General features: G+C 36.5%; 1 protein-coding gene across 13 annotated transcripts in view; it reads right to left on the bottom strand.

Annotated features, from left to right (window-relative positions):
* Window positions 1-20,178, bottom strand: part of PPFIA2 (PTPRF interacting protein alpha 2) — a 360,230-nt gene that overhangs the window by 120,554 nt on the left and 219,498 nt on the right. For all 13 annotated transcript variants that reach the window (XM_074827127.1, XM_074827128.1, XM_074827129.1 and 10 more), the window contains 2 exons: window positions 19,763-19,864; window positions 8,804-8,968 (listed from right to left, as the gene is read on the bottom strand). In XM_074827127.1, the coding sequence (XP_074683228.1) occupies window positions 8,804-8,968; window positions 19,763-19,864 (267 nt within the window). The remainder of the gene's footprint in view (window positions 1-8,803; window positions 8,969-19,762; window positions 19,865-20,178) is intronic.

Genomic DNA, 20,178 nt, shown 5'->3' with positions numbered 1-20,178 from the left:
GTCTCTACTCCTACCACACTCTCTGCCTTCCCAGATGTTCTCCCGATTCCAAAACTCTCTTTCTGTATCCTGCTTCTCTTCCCACCACCATTTCTGTCTTGCACTAGCTCTCCACTATTAAAGTCCATGTCCTACCAGTGAGGGGTGTAGTCCTGTCTTCAGGAGGCTTGATTTCAATCTCACTAATGACAGTGAGAGCTGGCAGACAATAATTTCTTAACGGAAACCTCATCTTAGATAGTAAAAGTACATGGAAAAATAACAGTCATATTTCTGGCTTCAGTCCTCTTTGCTGTAAGCGCTGCTGAGGGACAAGACAATTGAGAGAAAATTCACAAGACAGCAGTTGTTAATAGCTGAAATGAAATGCAATGATTTGGTAATTTAAATTTTTATAAGTTTCCTGAAACCTCCATGTATTCAAACCTAAGTGTTTTATAAATGAGAATGCATGTTTAAAAAATATGTTATAAGATGTCTTAACACTGGCATAACTAGGCCACATTACCAAGGAGGTCACATCTCCACAAGGACCTGGAATCAGAAAAATTATCTTTAACCTTTACACACTGTAGCACTGTAGAACTGAGTCCTAATTGGTTTTATACAGACATTTTAAAGTCTGAAAACAACACTCCCTGAAAATAATAGGCATTTTTTTCCAAAGAAAATTTAGGAAACACATTTTTACATGGTATTTCAGAAAAAATAGATAGAGAATTAATGTCTTCATTCTGAATATCTAGCTATTATATTCAAATCCAATTTTTTTCATTCTTGGCCTATTGTCAGTAACAACATGGAACAGTACAAATGTGACACAGAGCAACAGTTGGAAGTTATTTCCTTTGCCTTGCCTTGCCTTGCCTTGCCTTGCCTTGCCTTGCCTTCCCTCCCTTCTATGTACATAGTTAAAGCACTGCCTTTTTTATAATGACCTAACTAAAATTGCAGTCTGATGGCCCTTATTTGTTCTCTGAATATAAGAGTCGCTGAAGGAACTGAAAGCAACCCTGCCTTGGCACAGAAGACTTCTTTTTTCCTTTCATCTGACCAGTAAACAACTAATTCAGATTCACATTTGCCATGGTGACATTGGAAATGTTGCAACTAATTTTTCATGTTCAACCACATACATAAAGCTGAAGGAAATCTTTGATTCTATCAGTGAAAAAGAGGAAAAGTGCTACCTCAGTGCTCTGATCTTAAGGAGAAATTTGTTCTGGTTTACAGTGCAGAAACTGTAACTTTATTTCTCACTTTAAATTTCTTTCTCAGTTGTCATTTGATTTTAAAATAAACTTGAGGAAGAGCAAAAAAGCTGAATAAAGATTTCAGGTTTGGTCATTCACATTCCAGGAAAGAATACAGGCTATAAATGTCATACCAACATATGTGCTGTACATATATTTTGAAAAAGATTTTACTCTGAGCAATTATTTACTGTTTAGTAATTGTATTAATGTTTTCCTGAGCTTTTAAAGTTTATATTGAATAACCTTTGAATCTAAATACAGGGCAACAGCCAAAGCCTCTGAAAAGTCATATACAAATGTATTGCAAAGAATTTTATACTGGATTCCCTCTTCAAATTTATGTTACAGCAAACAAAACAAACAGACCCATCCTCATTTTTCAGAAGTGCGGGAAAGGGTGTTGTTCCTGGTCACTATCTTGTTACAGAAAAAGGAGCTGGAACAAATGGAAACTATATTTATCTTATAATTTGTTTTTATTTTTCATGTGATGAATGCAAATTAATGATTAGAGTATTACATTATTTTCTCTTTTATGAAAGTCAAAGATGGTAAGTGAGTAACTACAGTTCGTAGAAGTAAGCATTATCTTAGTGAGATAGTGTTTACCACTTCAGAAATAACATACTACTTAAATTTCACATGGTTCTTCAGTGTATTTCTATTTTCTTTTCACCAAATAAAGCTTTATTAAATAAGGTTAAACAAACTAAGATTAATCAGATGTCACCTGATCTATCAAAACATGCTATAATATACATCTTTAAAGGACAGATTCCCATTACAGTTCCACAGACACAGCAGCAAAGGGTTTCTCCATGTTAGAGGGTATATCCAACAAGTGCCCAGATGACTGGGTATTCCTCTGGCTTTTAAGTGCAACCACATTATCTTGAAATGTAACATAGTCAATGTCATGTTAGAACTGCTGTCGGTGCAAAGTATCACCCATATTTCTCTGTCTCCTAGCAACTGCTTCCCACTTTTTCCTTGCTGTCAAATTCTTTCTTCATTCTTTCCAGATCTGTAGCCCACAAAGAGCTTTTAAAAAGCACTTGCACATGCTAGAATTGAATCACTTTTTTTCACGAACAGTCTATTGAATAAAAGCTCTCCTAGCTACCTGCTAATGAATAAAAAGATAGTGATAATGTTGACATGAATAGGTTGGTTTTATTTGCATGAATATTAGGCATACTTTTGTGCCATGAATTAATCTTAAGAGAACGAGTGTTTTTGAATCTTAGCTAGGACAATAACACCTGGTAGTTGCTTTCCTCTTTGAAAATCAACTGGAAACTTTTCTTAAAACATTGACAAAAAAATGGGTTTGGAGAAGTTGCTTCAAACAGTTTCTTCTTTCCAAATGGACACTTTAAATGTTGAACCCAAAGTTTTAAGTAAAACAGGAAAAATGTCTGCAGGAAAATAAACATGTTCTGACAGATATTAGAGGTAATTATAGCTATGGGATGGTATAAATAAAATATCTCTTTTTTCTAGTTTTTTCTTCTTGAATTTGTATCGGGTCTGGCTGAGCCAGAATTGGTTTTCCCCTGTAGCAGCCCTCATGGTGCTGTGTTTTATGCTGGGAGCTGGCAGGGTGTTGATAGCACCCTGGTGTTGTGGCTACTGCTGAGTGGTGCTTACACAGCACCAAGGCTCTTTCCGACATTTCCCCCCTCAGTGGGACAGGGTGGGCAAGATCTTGGGAGGGGACACAACCAGGACAGCTGACCCGAACTGACCAAAGGGATATTCCATACCATATGGCGTCTGCTCAGTATAAAGCTGGGAGAAAGGAGGAAGGGGGTGGGGTCACCCTTGGTCCTCCGAGGCAACCACTACGCGTATGGGAGCCCTGCTTCCTGAGAAGGCCCGACATCGCCTGTTCATGGGAAGTAGAGAATAAATCTGTTTTCTTTTTTTTGCTTCCGCGCGCGGACTTTTGCTTCGCTTTGCTTATATTAAAACTGCTGTTGTTTTACCCACAAGGGTTGTTTTGTTTTCCTATCTTATTTTCTTTCCCTTCTTTGCCCTATTGAGAAAAAAAGGGGAAAGGGGGGGAAAGTGATAGAGCGACTTGGTGGGTACCTGGCATTTAGCCAAGGTCAAACCACCACAGAATTGCATATAACGAATATGTACTTCCTGATCTACTCTATACTCAGTGTCTATTCTAACCATGAAGTGAATCTGAGCTTCTTCAACTCTGATGATGTCTAGTAAATCTCAACTTCATTTGCTGTATTATAAACTATTCTATGTATATTCATTTATAATATCCCAAATATTTCATAGTGCTGTCTTACATTATTTCTACAACTTTTCATTGCATGAAATAAAACAAAGAAAGATATCAGTTACTTAGCAGAAGTAAGAGAAGTCTTTGAGATCTGAAGCACCAAGAAGGTTGGGGGTGATTAACTGAAGAGAAGTTTCCACAAAGACTATCTTCCCTATAAATAAAGGTCTGTATTTCAAGTGACTTACACAATAGCAAAGGCTATTAGAAATGTTAAGTCAGAATTTCTTATCAGTCCCAGTCGTAATCAGTCCTAACCTCTAGTGTTTAAAACTCCATTTTTTTTTAACAATGCTCATTGTTTGTGGGACATAACTTAACCTTACACTTAGAAAAATCCATCACTGAATTTAACTTTGAACATAAAGAAAATTTAGAATTGGTAGCAGAACTACTCATGTCTCGTGTTTTCAGATTTTTAAAAATTTTAGCATAATTAGATAAAGATGTTTGAAAATATGTATAGCTTCTGTCAAATTAAATTTCTAAATAATAATACAGCTAGTGCAGTATCAATTTAATTTTCTGTGCCACACCTCAGTTACCCAGGGAGACACAATGAAATTTCTTTGAGATACACATAAAATAGTAAATATTTATAAACTAAATTAACTCTTTCATTATCCCCATGCCCTAAAGTGAAAATTCTCACAGAATACACCAGGACTATGCAAGAACAGACTAAGAAGATTATTGTTTGGCACTTCTAGGATTTCATATAGATAATGGGGTAAGAATAACAGCATACTCTTACTACCTTCTACTTACTAGGATGTACCTATTGGGTTCAGCCAAAGAGGACTGGCTCTCTATCATAGGAAGCTCATGATAGGCTTTCATTCTACAGGGGATGAAGGGATGCTGAAGGAGCTGTCAGACACTGAAATAACTGCCAATGACAGTCATGCTTTCTCTGAATAAAGCCATGATGGCCGTGATCTCCCTATGGTGGTCTATCTTTTGAACAAAAGGTAAAGGCAAGGCCCAGACTTCATGTAATATACCGAGACCCAATAGGCTTTTTGAAAAAAGTTAAAGTATCATTCTCCTTATACTTAAGCAGGCCTCCCTGGAAATATGAACCCTGAATTGATAGGTTTTATTTTCCACCCTCCAGTCGTTTTGTATTTTTCATTGCATTTTATTATAGTAATGAGGACATTTTTGTAGTTCTTATACTGTGTACATAGTAATCCTTGCATGACTAGTCATGTTTTGTGGCAGAGCTTGTTACATCACCTCGAGATGTCTTAGTGAGGAAGTGAAAACATTTGCATTTAGGAAGAATGTAAAGACTGTCTTGGGATTTTTGTAAGTTTAAAAGACAAACATTTTTATGAAAATATCTTGTTATGCTTTTTCAAGGGTGTAATGGCTAAATTATTGGTTTCAATGTCAACATTTTTTGTGAAGAAAAAAATTAAAGAAATGTTTCCATTATTCATTTGAAAGGGTCATGATACATTTTCAACGTACTTTTGACAGTTTCCATACTCTTTATCCATTAACCTACTTTGGTTTTGAGTGTATTTTCTGCTAGGGCAGTGTTTATTTCATATGATATCAGTATATCATATATCATGGTTTTTTGCCTCAGTTTTTACTGCAAAGTTCTCCCCTCAGGCCTCCTTGAGCATAGCAGCAGTCTGTGCAAGTGAAGCATAACCCACAATGCAGGAGGACAAGACATACATAAGTCAAAGGGAGTAGGTTGGCTGAATCCAGGGGTGCTAGGAGACTTAACTCGTCATAGTGAGGCCTTTTTCATCTTTGACAGGTAATGGCAGTCAGGGGAGATTTCTGATGAGTGGAAAACCCACAAATGTGTCCACCATCATGAAAGGCGAGAATTATCTTGGGAAGATCCTGGGAAGTACAAGCTGGCCAGTGTTGGGAAGGTTATGGAACAAATCTTCCTGGAAGCCATTTCCAGGCACATAAAAGGCACATGGTGATTGGGAAGAGCTAGTATGTCTTTGTCAAAGGCAAATGACATCTGGCTAACCTTATTGCCTTGTGTGATGAGATTACAGGCTCCATGGATGAAAGAAGAACAGTGAATGTTTTTACTTTGTCTTTACCAAGGTTTTCTGCAATATCTTCCATTTACCCCTAGAGAAAAGCATGAGATATGAATTGGATAAATGGATTACACAGTTCATAGAAAATTGGCTGGACTGCAGTGCTCAAAGGTTTGTGATCAGTGACACAAAGTTCAAGTGGCATCCCATTACTATGAATGGAATAACCCCAGGCAACAGAACAGGCTTAGGGAAGAGAATGCAGTTTTGCAGAAAAGATCTAGGGGTGAATAAGGCCAGACATACAGTTCAGTCAGCAGGTTGAGGGAAATGATTATTCCCCTCCGAACTTTTGAGACTCCATCTGGTTTTGTCTCCCTGGTACAAGGAAGACACTGACAGACTTCAGTGAAGGCCCTCCGAGTAGGTCATGGGCTGGAGCACACGGCATATGAGAAGAGACTGAGAGAGGTGGGTCTGATCAAATTTAAGAAGGGAAGATTCATGGGAGACCTTATTTCTGTCTACAACTAGCTAATGAGAAGATGTTGAGAAAACAAAGCCACCTTCTTCTTGGAGATGCAGACTGACAGGACAAGAGGGAACAGGTGCAAGACTCAACAACAGAAACTCCAGCTGGGTATTATAGAAAAAAAATTACAGTGAATGTAGTGAAACACCAGAACAGGTTTTCTCCCTGGAGATATTAAGTTGATTAGACAGGACCCTAAGCAACCTGAAACAGTCGGCCCTGTTTTGAGCCGGTTAGGCCAGATGATGTCTAGGAGGTCCAACCTACATTATTCTATTAGTATCTGAATAACTTCAATGAATTGTCATAGGTGGATTAATATCTTATTTCTGAAGGGTCTGAAACAAATCTAATTTATATTTCTGTCAAAGAAAGTGCAGAATAGATGACTCATGACATAAAGGTTTTTTAGCACATTTGGGTGCATGCAGTCCTTTTTACTTCCATTATTTTTGATTAAGAATCCCAATAATGCTGACAATGTGTGGTATAACATGATAGCATTATATTATCAGGTATCTAGATGATACATCAAAGATCTTTGATCTAATCCTTCAAAAGAGAGACACTATAACATAAACACATAATTTTATACAGGATTTATATCTGAAAAGAATGTGCGCTAAGTTTATAACAAATTATTTTAAAATAATTTACTAAACTGTTTCCTTGGTTGATCTTGGAATGTTTTATAATAAAAATATTATTTATTATATCAAAATAAAAAAGTTTCAACACATAGATGAATAGCACGTAGGAAAAAGTAATTTTGGCCAATCAATTTTAAAACTTGTTCTATAATGTAACAAATCTCCTGTTAATACGATTGTAGATGGCGATTTTTCTACACTGATAATTATCATTACCACTGGGACAGAGACCAGTTATATACATAAGATGTGTACCTGTGTCACTCCAAATTTTTTAGATGAACTGAATACTGATTTTAACCTGTTACAATAAAAAAATATAAACCCAGAATTTTCAAGAATATAGGTCAAAATATTATATTTAGCTTCAATCTAATGCTGTACAATAATTTTCAAAATAAGATGTAAAATAAACTGCATAGTACCTAAACACTAAAACATTCACAAAAGAAAATGTGTAAGAAGTATGTAGCTGCTGAATAATCAGAATCTATTTAAAGTTTGGTTCTTACTATTTCTCAACTTTATCCAGCATAATGTCAAAAAGTAAAAAAGAAGGAGAGCTCCCTACTCTACAGTTTTATCAATGTTTAAAGTGTTAGATAAAAGATCAAAGCTCAGACCCTATTGCTCCTCAAAAGATATTTTTAATAATATAGAATTTTGTAAGTCCTAATGACATCTAAAAGTTTATTACAATTAAAAGCTTGCAGCAACTAGAAGTCCCTATATTCCCTTTTCTAGATTTTCTTTAAATATGCTTTCATGATATGTAACTGAATAGAACATATAACTAAAGACAAAGTATACCTAAACACAAAGTAAGTTTTGATTTGGCATAAGTTCTTTGAACCAAGTATGACTCATAACCCACAGTGTTTCACACCTCTATTTCCAATGAAAAATAAATGTTACTGTATAACTACAGCTACCTTTTTCGTAAAGCTGTTTCTTTTGAGAATAGTTACTTAAATATAGTCAACTTTCTGAGTATATTTCTGAATTTTAAAAAGTTAAACTTACTACTGTGAGACTGTTGAACTGGTTCCACACAACACAGCTCAACTGTGCAGACAACAGTTTCAGATTTCTGCTGCCGCCGAATGTCTCCCCAGCCTACCCAACCATCTCAAACAGAGAAGCAGCTCAGCCACAGAGATGAACCCAAGCAACTCAGCCAGGACAGACCCCACAAGGAACTAGGTTCTTTGCTTGAGAGCAATGGGTCTCATATGCTTCCTGCATATGTAGTTTTGAGGCACTTAATTCAGGTACATCAACTTCTGAGCATATTGTTTCTAGACATGAACTGAATTTCTGAATTCATATAAGCAATGCTCAAGGTGATACCTCACAGTTGTACAGTTTCTTTCAGACAAAAGTCCTCCCTGCACAGGACACATGAGGAATTCATTGTAAAGACCCTCTTAATTAGCATGACTAGATGCTGTTAACATCAGTCATTTTTATCTTGATTCTGCAAGCCCTTCATTACCTCTGATAACAAAAGATCTACTACTTATTTTATGTTGCCCTACTTGTAGAGGGAACACTGTGCTTATGTAGTAAATGCTAAAAACATCTCTGAAACAGGAGGTTTTCCTCCTAAAAATTTTTAAGAGGCAAGTTCCTTAATGTAGTTAGAAGCATCTCATTCTGCCTTTTTACTCTGTGTGTTTTTAAAATTTGAGATACCTACATTTTCTCAGCAATAACTTAAAAGCATATCATACAGACAGTAAAATCCACAGTGTCATCTTTATTTAGTGTTAAATAGGAGAAGCACGTCTGGTAGGGGTGAGATTTGCTTGTTTTGAAAAGTCAGTCCTATTGTCTACAAAAGATAGCTAAAGGGACTTGAAGCACATTGCATCTATTACTCATACATTCTTATGGATTTCTCTGGACATGTGTAAATGCTCTATGTACAGGACATATTCTAAGATGTTAATAAACAATACTGTTGCTCTGTTGCATCATAAGGCACAGTTAAGTAAGCTAAAGAGTGTATTTAACAAGGTTTTTTTTCCATACTGTACCTTTTCATCCAAAGCCTTGTGGTGCTCAAACAGAGATTTCAGAGCTTTGAGGACCTCAACTTCACTGGAAACTCCTGAAGGAGACTGGGCTTGCCGTTTCACCACTGTCATCCTCAGTGACCTTTCGTGTCTTGAGACAAGGCACTCCAAATGCTCCAGTAACAGCTATTGGATTTGATATAAAAGGTTATTAATTTTTGTGCACCTAAATGCCATGTAATTCTAACTGCAAAATACATGGTACCAAATGGCAATTTTCCTGGCAACCTCACTGTAGGAGAGACTGCTGGAATTATTGACAATATTTCACAGTTCTAAATCAGATGGAATAAATAGAAAAAAAGGAAATCTACTCATGATTTCACTTAAAACTCTGCTATGAAAAGCGAGAACAAATCACTCAGCATAGGGTCACTATTTAACTAAATTAAGTACATGTTTACAATATTAGTTATGATAGTAATTGATGAGCATTAACAATGAAATAACAACCAGAGCCAGTATAAAGCATCATGCAAAAATACTAAAGAAGTTTATAATTAATTGTAACTGTAATATATTTTCAATTTACACTGGAAGTTACTTAACAAAATACGTAAAAGTAAACAGTATATTTTATTAATTTTTTAAGAGTATTCATAAACGCCACAGCTAATGGTGTTTGTTGCTAGCATGTGCTCTAAAATGTTCATTGTCTCTGTTGTATTACAAACATGATGGAAGACAAAAAGGTTCATAAAGAAAAATTTCAGGCTATTGTAAATATCTGTAAAATAACCTGTAAATAATCTATTGTAAAAAAAAATTATAATTATTTTTCAGTATTACTCTGAGGTTAAATGAAAAATTAAAATGATGTGTTGATGTTGTATAGAAGATTCCTGATTTGTCTATACTTTCATAGGGCTACCATTGCTGCTCTTGTTGTCTGAACATAAAAGAGAATTGATTAGCTGTAAGATTAAAGCAGGGTAGCTAAATTCGTGAATCACAATGTAATCTCATCTAAGTCATTGAACTGGAAATTTGAGTTACATGGATAATTGTTTATTATTTCTCCTTCGATGTGGTTCTTAATATAGCTATTATTAGTAAAGATAAATATATATCTGTAATCCATAGTTATTCTCAGTCACATAATGACCTTTATTGTTACATGAATTAATAGACATAGAAGAGCAAAAGCAGAGTGTAATCACATTACACTTGCAATATATTGCTATTAAATCAGGAATGATTAGGGTTTGATGTTATCTTTGCTTCAAACATGGTTCTCGTGTTTGGATTTGCACCTGGTTATTATGTTACAATAACTGTATTATTCACAAAAATAGTGAACACATATGCAAACAATGTTAATATATTAAGAATTATAATGACTCCACACAGTTCAAGAAAGGAGGGTATTTCTACTGTTTCTGAATTCAAGTCATGGCCTGTATTTATCAAAAGCAAATGTGCAAGAAATCCAATAGGGCTGACGCAGATACCGGTGGATTTTTAATTATTTGAGGCAGTCCAAAGTCTGAAGAGACCTCTTCATCATAGAGCCATCAGGAACTTGGTACAGGGCTGTGGTAAGGTTGTATCTTAAATGAGATCAGAATAACTTCCAAATACTTACAGAGCATTTCTGTTCATTGCAGTACTTAAAAATACAGACTGTTACCATGAACAGAACTGAATATGGGTCTAAATTCATATATCTTTGTGATTTTTCTAGGCCACTTAGTTTATCTAGGAGATAGATGGAGGAAAGTAAGTCAATAGTTGATTTCTAATGCTACAACTTACTCTCTGCCCAATCTCTCCAGAGACTGCATGGCTGCAACATTTCCTTCTCTCTGCAGCTGGGCTCTGCCCCACTCCACAGCTCTGGGGTAGCCAGACTCTGACTCTAATCTATGGTGAGGACTTACATTTCTCCACTTGTTGGCTGATCCTGCTAGTCTGGCTCATCCTGCTCTGTTGTCTGTCTTGTCTGCCTTTTTTTATGCAGAAACTTTTCAATGCATCATAGCTATCTCTGAAACAGTCTAAATCTGATCAAAATGCTATGAATTGCTGGAGAAATTGAGAAAAAAAAGGAAAATGTTGAACCACAGTTGAGCTTTTAGAATGGGCATTCCTTCCATAAGTCTATAGTTGTCTGAAGCTCAAACTGACACCCACTAAAATAGTCCTGAGTAACAAAACCTTGGTGACTATTTTTTGGCCTAATGCTGAGCAAATTTATCATATTTGATGCCCTACTACGCTAAACAACTTATCTCTCAGACAAATGCTGTGGTGATCGGAAAGGAGAATTCTGAGAGCCTGTATGCAAGTCTTAGTTGGAAGGGAAAATGAGAAAATCTGGTTTAGGAGAGAAGAAAAATTATGGTGACAGAATTCTTGACACAAAAAAAGGTTTAATGGCAAAGGGAATTGCGTATAACCTATAGCACAGGAATTAATAAGGAACATAGGAAAAAAGCTAATATACATCCAGAGCTTCATTTTGAATTGGTGTAGACAGATAATCTCAACAGAGAATTTGAAGTCAGCATGGACAGAAGAAGGACAAGATCCTTACCAAGAGAAGGAATAATGGAGATCAAAGAGAGTGATGAAGAGAGCAAAAAAGTTAAACAAGGTTTCCAAGTATAAGAGTGGTTGGAACTCAAGAATTTCTAATGGGGTGATTATGGAGGAGTTTACTATGTGGGATGAACAGTGCAGCTCCCTAGCCCTTTGCAGAGCAGCAGATAACATAAGTAACTTTAGGTTAAGTTACTGTCATGTTAGAAACATGCATAATACATAAAACTAAACCAATGAAAGTCATGTATTTAATATACACAAAAGCTAATTTTGCCCTTAGCTTAGAATTATCATTTTAGAGGTGACAATATCATATTTCAATGTCTGCATGTATTTCATATTCATTAAACAAATCAAGAGCAAAATATTGTGTTGCCTATTTTACTGTATCAAGACAGAGGAGCTGATGTCACAACTAAGTGTCAAAATACTCATGAAGAGTTACTGCGCTACTTTTGCACATTTTCTTTCTGTTCTTATTCACTCAAGCTACTCAGTCTGAAGTGGTTCATTTTTCTAGAGACTACCTCTGAACACTGGAATTTTCCTTATTGTGTGTGCTAGGTTTGTGTGGCAGGGTTTTTGGTAGTGGGGGAGGGGACAGCAGTGGCCCCCTGTGAGAAGCTTCTCAAAGCTCCCCCGGCTCCAAATCGGTCCCACTTCTGGCCAAGGCCAGGCCAATTAGTGATGGTGGCCACGCTTTGCAATAACATATTTAAGAAGGGGAACCTGAGAGGGGGGTGGATTTTGAGAAGGAGTTGAGAAGGACACCTATGTGAACACAGAGATCAGTGGAAAAAAGGATGAGGAAGTGGGGGGAGGTCCACTGGAGTAGGGAGCCCTCCTGTACCCTGTGGTGAGACAGCAGGGCCGCCTCCTCTGCCACCCATGGAGGTCACCGGAAGAGCAGAGATTTGCCTGCGTCCTGTGGAGGACCCCCAGGACTCTGTGGGAAGAAGCAGCCCCCACTGTTGTAGTTCAATGCTCAGAGGACTGCAACACATGGAGGCGAACCATGCTGGAGCATCTCGAGAAGAGCTGCATCCTGTGGGGAGGACTCAGAGCAGGAAAGTTTGTGCAGAACTGTCTCCTGTGAGAGGGACACCATGTGGAGCAGGGGGAATAATTCAGAAGAGTGCTTCCTTCACACACACCTTGGAGGACGAAGGGGCAGACTGAATGCACCTCCCATCCCTTGTCCCTGTGCCACTGGGGGAGAGGTAGAGATATCAGGAACAAAAGCTGGGCCCGGGGAAGAAAGGAGGGGTGGGTGCTTCTCATTGTCCCATTCTGTCTATTAAGTGTTGGATTTGTTAGTGTGTGAACTAAAGTGATGTTCTTGTTTTTCTTCCTCTAAGAGTGTCTTTTGCCTGTGACCATTTAAATGTGTGAGAGACCCCTCCCTGTCCTTATCTCGATTCCTGAGCTTTTTTGTTTCATTTTTTTCCTTCCCAGCACTGATGGCAAAGGAGTGAGTGAACGGCTGCATGGTGACCACTTGCACTCTGGGCCTAAACCATGACACCATCAGCCCTAAGAATGCTCAAGAAGGCATGCTAACATAGGTGTTTGGCTTGTAAAAATTTTGTATTTTTGCTTTTCAACATAAGTTAACTCTATTTCTCCACAAATTCTGTGAGCAGCAAATTTTCTTACAGCAAATCCATCTGGGCAAAGAGTATTATCAACCAAGTCTCTCAGTGCCACATTACTCCCAGCCATGCTGAAAGGGAAGAATAACCCAAGGGTTAGAACATCTGGCTCTGAGTGAGCAACTGATAGCAAATCCTTGTCCCCTGCTCTGCTGAAATGATACTGCTATTTTATCCATCTTTGCCCCAACTACAGTTTTATTAAAAAAAAAAAAAAAAGGTAATAGATCTTCTCTACTTCCCTGGAATAGAAAACGTAACTACACTGACAGAACTATGAAGTGCCTCACTGCTACAATGATGTGGGAAGGGACATATAAACATATAAAATTGACATTGAAGATAGTGGGCATGGGGGCATGCTGAGGACTTCCCCACCTATATAATTCAAGAATTACTATTCCAAATATTTGTGAGACCACCACAAGATTTCATGTCAAAATAACATTGTAACAGTATTGGTAGTTCATTGAAATTACGTAAGAATTGTTAGAAAGAGCTTTAGGTATTTTAGTATGTTGCAATTAAACTCTGGCACTAATAAAGGTCATGGGCTGCTGAGCATTTTCTGCTCCCTCACACTGTCAAGTTGCTACAGTTGTCAAGCTCTCAGAGGGACAGGCAGCTTGCAGAGCAAAGAAGATGAAGATCAACAGCAGCAGGCGGGACAGAATCACCCACGCATCATTGCTATGCTTTTCCTACTGGAAAACATAAACTTGACAATGAATTATGAAATAATCTGACAAGTGAATTTTACTTTTATGCTGGGCAAATTTTAGGATGCTCAAGGTGCTGTGCTGATAACTGTATTTTAGCTAAATGGGATGAAGGTTTCTGGAGCTCTGGATTCTTCATGAGCATAAAGAATATTTTAAAATAATCATTTAAAGACTGAAAAATGTTCTAGTGCATATTCTGTGAGTGAGTGAAGCATCTTCAAAATGTTAATTAGAACTAAATAGGGGGTTGGAACTAGATGATCTTTAATGTCCCTTCCAACCCAAACCATTCTATGATTCTAAATTAACAATAATAGAAAAAACTGTTAGAATGTACCCAGCTTCCTGTATTTCTGAAATCACTTCCAAAGTACTTGTGGAACTGATTGATTTCTGTGAATGCATGGTTAAATTTAATGATGTAAACTACATCAGTGTAGGTTATCACCTACCTATGTTATGCTATACTATCATTACTACATGGACACTGATTTACATATGAAAAATGAAAAAAGTTAAAACATTCTTTTTCAGGAATGATGACTCAGTAAATTGAAATTAGTGTGATTCAGTAGAGTTTGTATTGCTACAGGACGTGGATTTTAATCAATACAAAATATTCTATCATAACTTTATTTTCAACAAGCTTGTTTGTAAAAAAAAAGTTCACAGCAGGATAATAAATGGAGAAATTAAAGAATCAGGAAAGGATGATGGAAAGAAAAGCAGAGGCATACTTAATGGAATACAGGGAAAAAATATAAATGATAAGGGATTCACTAAAATGAGACAGACTTAGCTTAAGGGATTCCTTAGAGGAGTGGGGCAACCCACTAAGAAGACAGTTCTCTTATGAGGTCTAGCTTACAATTTCTCAACAGCACAGGCAAAATTTAATTTCTTTTCAGTCTATACTTAGAATGCACATTGTTCAGTGAATCTCCATCTCCAGTGCAAGCAATGAAGACTAAGTAAAAGAAGCAAACATGGGGTTGAAGGCTATCTCTAAAACCAGTCACAAAATCAGTCATTTTCTTCAGCGTTGTTCCACAGTGGTGGAAACCATTTTGCACCTGTGGTCAGCTGGGGTCAAATAGCTATACTGTTCAATTACTGGTGAAAATCTTTCTTTGAAAAAACAAAGTTAACTACAGCACATGTCCCATGTCTGTCCTTCTGTACATCAAAGACAGAAAAGAAAATACTGTCACCTAAAACCTTAACGCAAACACACATATGTGAAGCAAAAGTATGAAAGAAAATGTAATAATCAGGATAATGATACAAAGTAATAGAAAAGAAGAAAAGGGTTTTTATGAGAATAATGAATACAAATATAATAGCTATTAGATTATAGAGTGTTTGAAAATACAGGTATTGAATTACTATATATTACATTTAATATTGTCATCCTGTTTTCTGTGACAGAAGTTCTTATTTTGAAAGAAGAAACACATGAGTCTAGAAGACAGATCACAATATTGACGTGAAAATAATAAAAATTACTGTCATTTGCATTAGTGAAATAATGCTTTTGTCTTTACAGAACTTTAGGAAACATACTTGTTTTCATGTGTACAGTGCCTTCAGACTGTAAGAACTCATGTTATCATGTTTAAAAAAAAAAAGGTAGCCTCACTTAGTTTCAGCACCTATCAAACTGATGTAAGTAAAAGGACCTCTAAGAAAATGAACTAAATAAAGGAGTTAAAACCATACTTTAAAATACATTCTTAGAGTTTTCCAACACAATAAAAGGGAAATTTAATCATAAAATATAGGGTTAAGAGGGTTAAGTTCTGATCTATGGCTTTATGAGACTGCAATGCCTAATTGAAGATGTTTTATAAACCATTCACTAAGGAATTGAGACAATAAGATATGAATAAAATTAAATTCAAGTCAGCCTTATTCACTTTAATAAATGCTTCAGCTCCTGAGGTATTAAGACGATGATACTGTCTTTGTTACTGCTTTCATTCATGAAAATAGGTTTAATTTCTCCTGTTTCTAAAACTGCTTGAACTGAAATATTTTAGACCAATTTAAGTAACATTTTATGCTATATACAAAAAGCTTATGTATGTGTCTGCTCTCTGCTTCTTTGTAGTGATAAACACAGTCAGATTAATCCGTATTAGTATTGTAAAACTTTTTTGTTTCAGCTGCCAGTTCAAACCCTGAATTTCCTCATAATCATATTCTAATTTAATAAATTAATCCTACAAACTTTTTCTACTTTTAAAGAATACAGGTTGAGACAAAAATAACTTTCAAGTTTAATTTAAAATTAGCACAGCCAAATTAGTGTTATTTTATAATTTCCATTAAATAATATGTTCGATCATATTGACCTTTTTTCCAGCTTCAGAAAAGGTGCTTTCTTTCCACATGCTATAGGTGATCATTCCAGATAGAGAATATCCAGAGAAATAACTGTAATGGTTTCTATTAAGATATTTTTGTGTATGTTTTCAAAGACACATGCAATGTTTTTTCAGAGAGAATCTGTTTGTCTTCTTGTCAGCAATGCCACACAAAGCCATACATATACATATGCTCCTGCATTTTCTATTTTGCCTTGTGTACTGACAGATTAAGTTGCCAGATAAGTTTTCGACATGAAAATATTTCTACTGTAATATGTCAGAAAAAGTTAATTATTGTAGGCAGTAAAAATACATATTTAACAGCAAAAGGTCAGTAGGAAGCTTTGCATTAGAATGCTGCTAGAAGGATTGAGTAGGAACTTGATTAAATATTGGGGTAAGGTTTAAACCCTGGTATTTTGGCTGAGATGAGACCTGGAGTATACGAGTCCCAAAGAATGTAATTCCATCATAGTCTTTCTCTAATACATCTAACTGTCAGCGTCTGCTACTGCAGCTTGGCATAGAGTGGCAAATCATGATGTGTGTTGTTGTTTTGGGTTGGTTGGTTTGTTTTTGTGGAGATTGGCAAAAACTGTATGAGGTTGTTGCCCAGAAATAAAGACGCACATAGGTGTGGGTCTAGAATAAAGAAAAAATTGCCAGTTAGGCATAACTGAAAATGTAAAAGGGAGCTAGAAGGCTTGTATGTACTCAGAACCTGAGTTGCCACGTTTATTTCTTCTTGCTGATCTTCAGTTTGAAGCAGTAGGTACTTCAAAGAGTATCATTATGCTGTCACTCCAGGGAGATAAAAGGTTGGATTAAAAAATTCTGAGAATTTGGAGCTGAGCCTCTTAACTGTGGGAAGTGCTACTTGGGACAAAAGTGGTTGTTGTGAGTAGTTCCACTATGTGTGGCTATGCATGAGCGTGTCCTGGGAGGGCAGGTAAGCCTTGCTAGCACAGTCAAGCTAGAGTTGGGTTAAGTGTGAACACTAGTGGAATGAAAGAAAGCTTAGTTGGACTAACTTTATATATTAGAAATTACATCTAATTTCCTCATTGCAAAAGTGTATCAGTGATCTTCCAAATATTATTATTTTATTAGAATCTTTGCTTAATTAACAGAAAAAATTTGGAGCAACTTTTTCTTACAAAATATTAATGCTGCTTTTCATTAATAACAGCATAAATCTCAGTTTGCAAAAGTGCCTCTTTATAAGCAATGCCTTCTCAATGAATGTTTCTAGAAATCTCACCACTAGCATGTCATCAAGACTGTATTCTGAAGACAACAGCTTTGTATCTAAAATGCTGGTCTTCCCCTATGAAAGAAGTGCACAGGAGCCTATACAAGACAGCATGACTATTACAGCAAACTGGCAACTCATGTAGTATATGTCAGCTTAGAGCCTGGCAAGAACATATCTATGACATGATGGGGTGATAATTTATTAATGAACATGCTAGAGATCAGGATAAGGCACGTCTCTCAATTTTTTCTCTCTCCTTCCCCATTAATACTTGAACTGTATCTTCCCCACTTGTTTACTGTAACTTCTCCAGCATTTCCTGTATTTTTTCATAGCCTAAATCTTTTAATCTCTAACACCTAGCTTCATCCTTTTTCTGAAAACACACTGGTACAGTTTGTTAATTTTAACTGCAAGGACTTCTTGCAAGGATTATCACACTATAACTCTCATTTGTTGGTATTAGTTCTCCTGGAAAATCTCTTACCAATTTTTCTTTTACATAACACAAGAAACATAGGAATGGATGATCTTTAAGTTTCTTGGTTTGCAAAGAAAGTGTCTATGACAGCTCAGTCTGATTTAGGTGATGACTTGCAGTTGACTCATCTTCCTTTTCTCTCACAGTTGTTTGGCAAGTGACTATCCTTGGCTTCTAGGCTGTTTTGGGATTTTTGCTATTCTGCACTGCTTAGATCAGACCCACAGTAAGTACTGGTACACTGCAGTTTTAATATAGCAAAGTTGGTGTTCAGTGGGCTTGTAGTGAAATGGATAAAGCACTGTGCTAGGCAGCTTTGTGAGCATACTTATGGAGAACTTAGGACAACTGACATGATGACATTGCAGATCTAGTTTATATGGCATTTTTTCTGTAAAGAAAGGAAAATGGATATATGTTCTGTGCAGGAATGGGTATACGTAGATTACTGAATAGGTACAATTGAGCATATATTTTAACTACATCCCTGTATTCAAAAGTTTGTACTGGAAATTAACACAAAGTATTCTTTATTCTATGTAAATTATTTTCTTAATTGACTTTCCTATTTTTACCTTAAGTACTAAAATAACTGATACAGGTAGCTGTTAGTGATAATGTAAGCAGCTTTAGAAAGTCTTCAGATTTGTAGTTGAGATGGTTTGCTAAACCTAAAGAATGCAGTGCAATGCCTATGTGCTTGTACACTGATTAATTGTACTTTTGTGGGGGTCATTTTGGACAGTATAGACTGTATGAGAATTATGGGACAAAAAGGAGGCCTCACCTATGTCTCCCATGACATTTCACAAACCCATCACCTCTAAGACTTTTGTGTTGTGATCATCTCCAGCACCTCCAAGCTATCATGAAGGTAGATGGGTTAGCTTTGTCTCTTCTTAGGCATCTGTATCATTTGTCCTTCCTTGGATTTCTGAAGTCTATGGCATGCTAATGCTATAGCTGAACAAAAGAAAGGAGGGAGAAAGACCCTCTCTCTGTTCTTTCCTCACGTACATTGTTAGATTGCGTTCAGAATGCAAATTAGCTGACCAAGAAAAGATGTTATCTGAGCAGCCAAAGTGCTATTAGTTTAGTGAGAGGTGGAAAACAGGAAGAGTTACCCAGATCACAGAAGAATGAAATATGGATACGAGAAAACATCCTTGGTGTTCAAACTCTTTGAGATCTATTCCATATGTTTATTACAAGTCTCACTCCTGTCTGATCTAGGACTACGCCATCTCTTTTCTCACACCTTTCCATACCCCATAAAGCCTCCTCCACTCTCTTCTTCCATTTATTGACCAATTCTGCTTTTTCCCAGACACTTGCACGCGCAAATTATTTTATTCTGAAAACCATTCTGTACACCATTTGAGAATTTTCAGAAGGTGCTATCACATATTTTTGTTCCCAGACAGAATAACATCTTCTGATTAAACTGGAACATGGTAAATCTTGTCCTCACTCAGCTGTATGGCAAATGACATTTACTTCAAGGGTCACATGGCTGCATCTAGACTAAACAACAGACTGACTGTGATATGTGTGGCAGCCTTCATCTCATCCTTATTCAGATCAAATCCAAGGCACAGGGGAAAGCTGTCTACTGTAACCTTGTCTTTTGCCCTGATAAGAGAGGCTGCATGAGTCCCTTGCTTTAGAAAACATTTAAACTGACTGTACTTACCAGAGAATCTGCTATTTTTGTAATATATCTTGCTAACCCATTTCCTCCAGGACTGAACATCCTGTTACTTAGAACCTTACAAGTCTTATGTACTTACTAAAAGGCTGGAATTTAGTCCTGTTATTTAGACAAATTTATATATAAGTATATTCCTCTTGCTTTACACATACATGATACCCTCAAAAAGGTATGCTGTATACTTACTCTTGTGTTGTTTCTTTCAGCTTTAAGTTCTGAAATCTCCTCCTCTTTTTCAAGCAGCTGTTCCCTGCATGCATTTAATTCTTTTGTCAGTGCAGCAAATTCCTGTGGAATTAAATTATATATGAAGTTACCCAAGATGTAAGCACTAGAATAATCAAATCCATATGCATTCTAGAGTTTGAGGATTTATAAATTATCAACACAAATTAAAATAGCTTATGTAAGCACCAGGATCTACCAAAACCATTTAAAGTCTAGGCATATCTAATAAAAAGTGCCTATGGAAAACACTGATTTAAGTTTAGAAACAAAAGAAGGTTCAAGATGATGGCAACCTCCTCCACACATCAGCTATCAGAACCACACCAGAACAGAGCTGGCCTATTTCATAGCAACAGAGACACCACATTTCACAC

Source organism: Strix aluco, chromosome 5, assembly GCF_031877795.1.
Source record: "Strix aluco isolate bStrAlu1 chromosome 5, bStrAlu1.hap1, whole genome shotgun sequence".
Taxonomy (NCBI): Eukaryota; Metazoa; Chordata; class Aves; order Strigiformes; family Strigidae; genus Strix; species Strix aluco.
The sequence above is the reverse complement of the archived record's forward strand: the minus strand, read 5'-3'. Positions and strand labels throughout refer to the sequence as shown.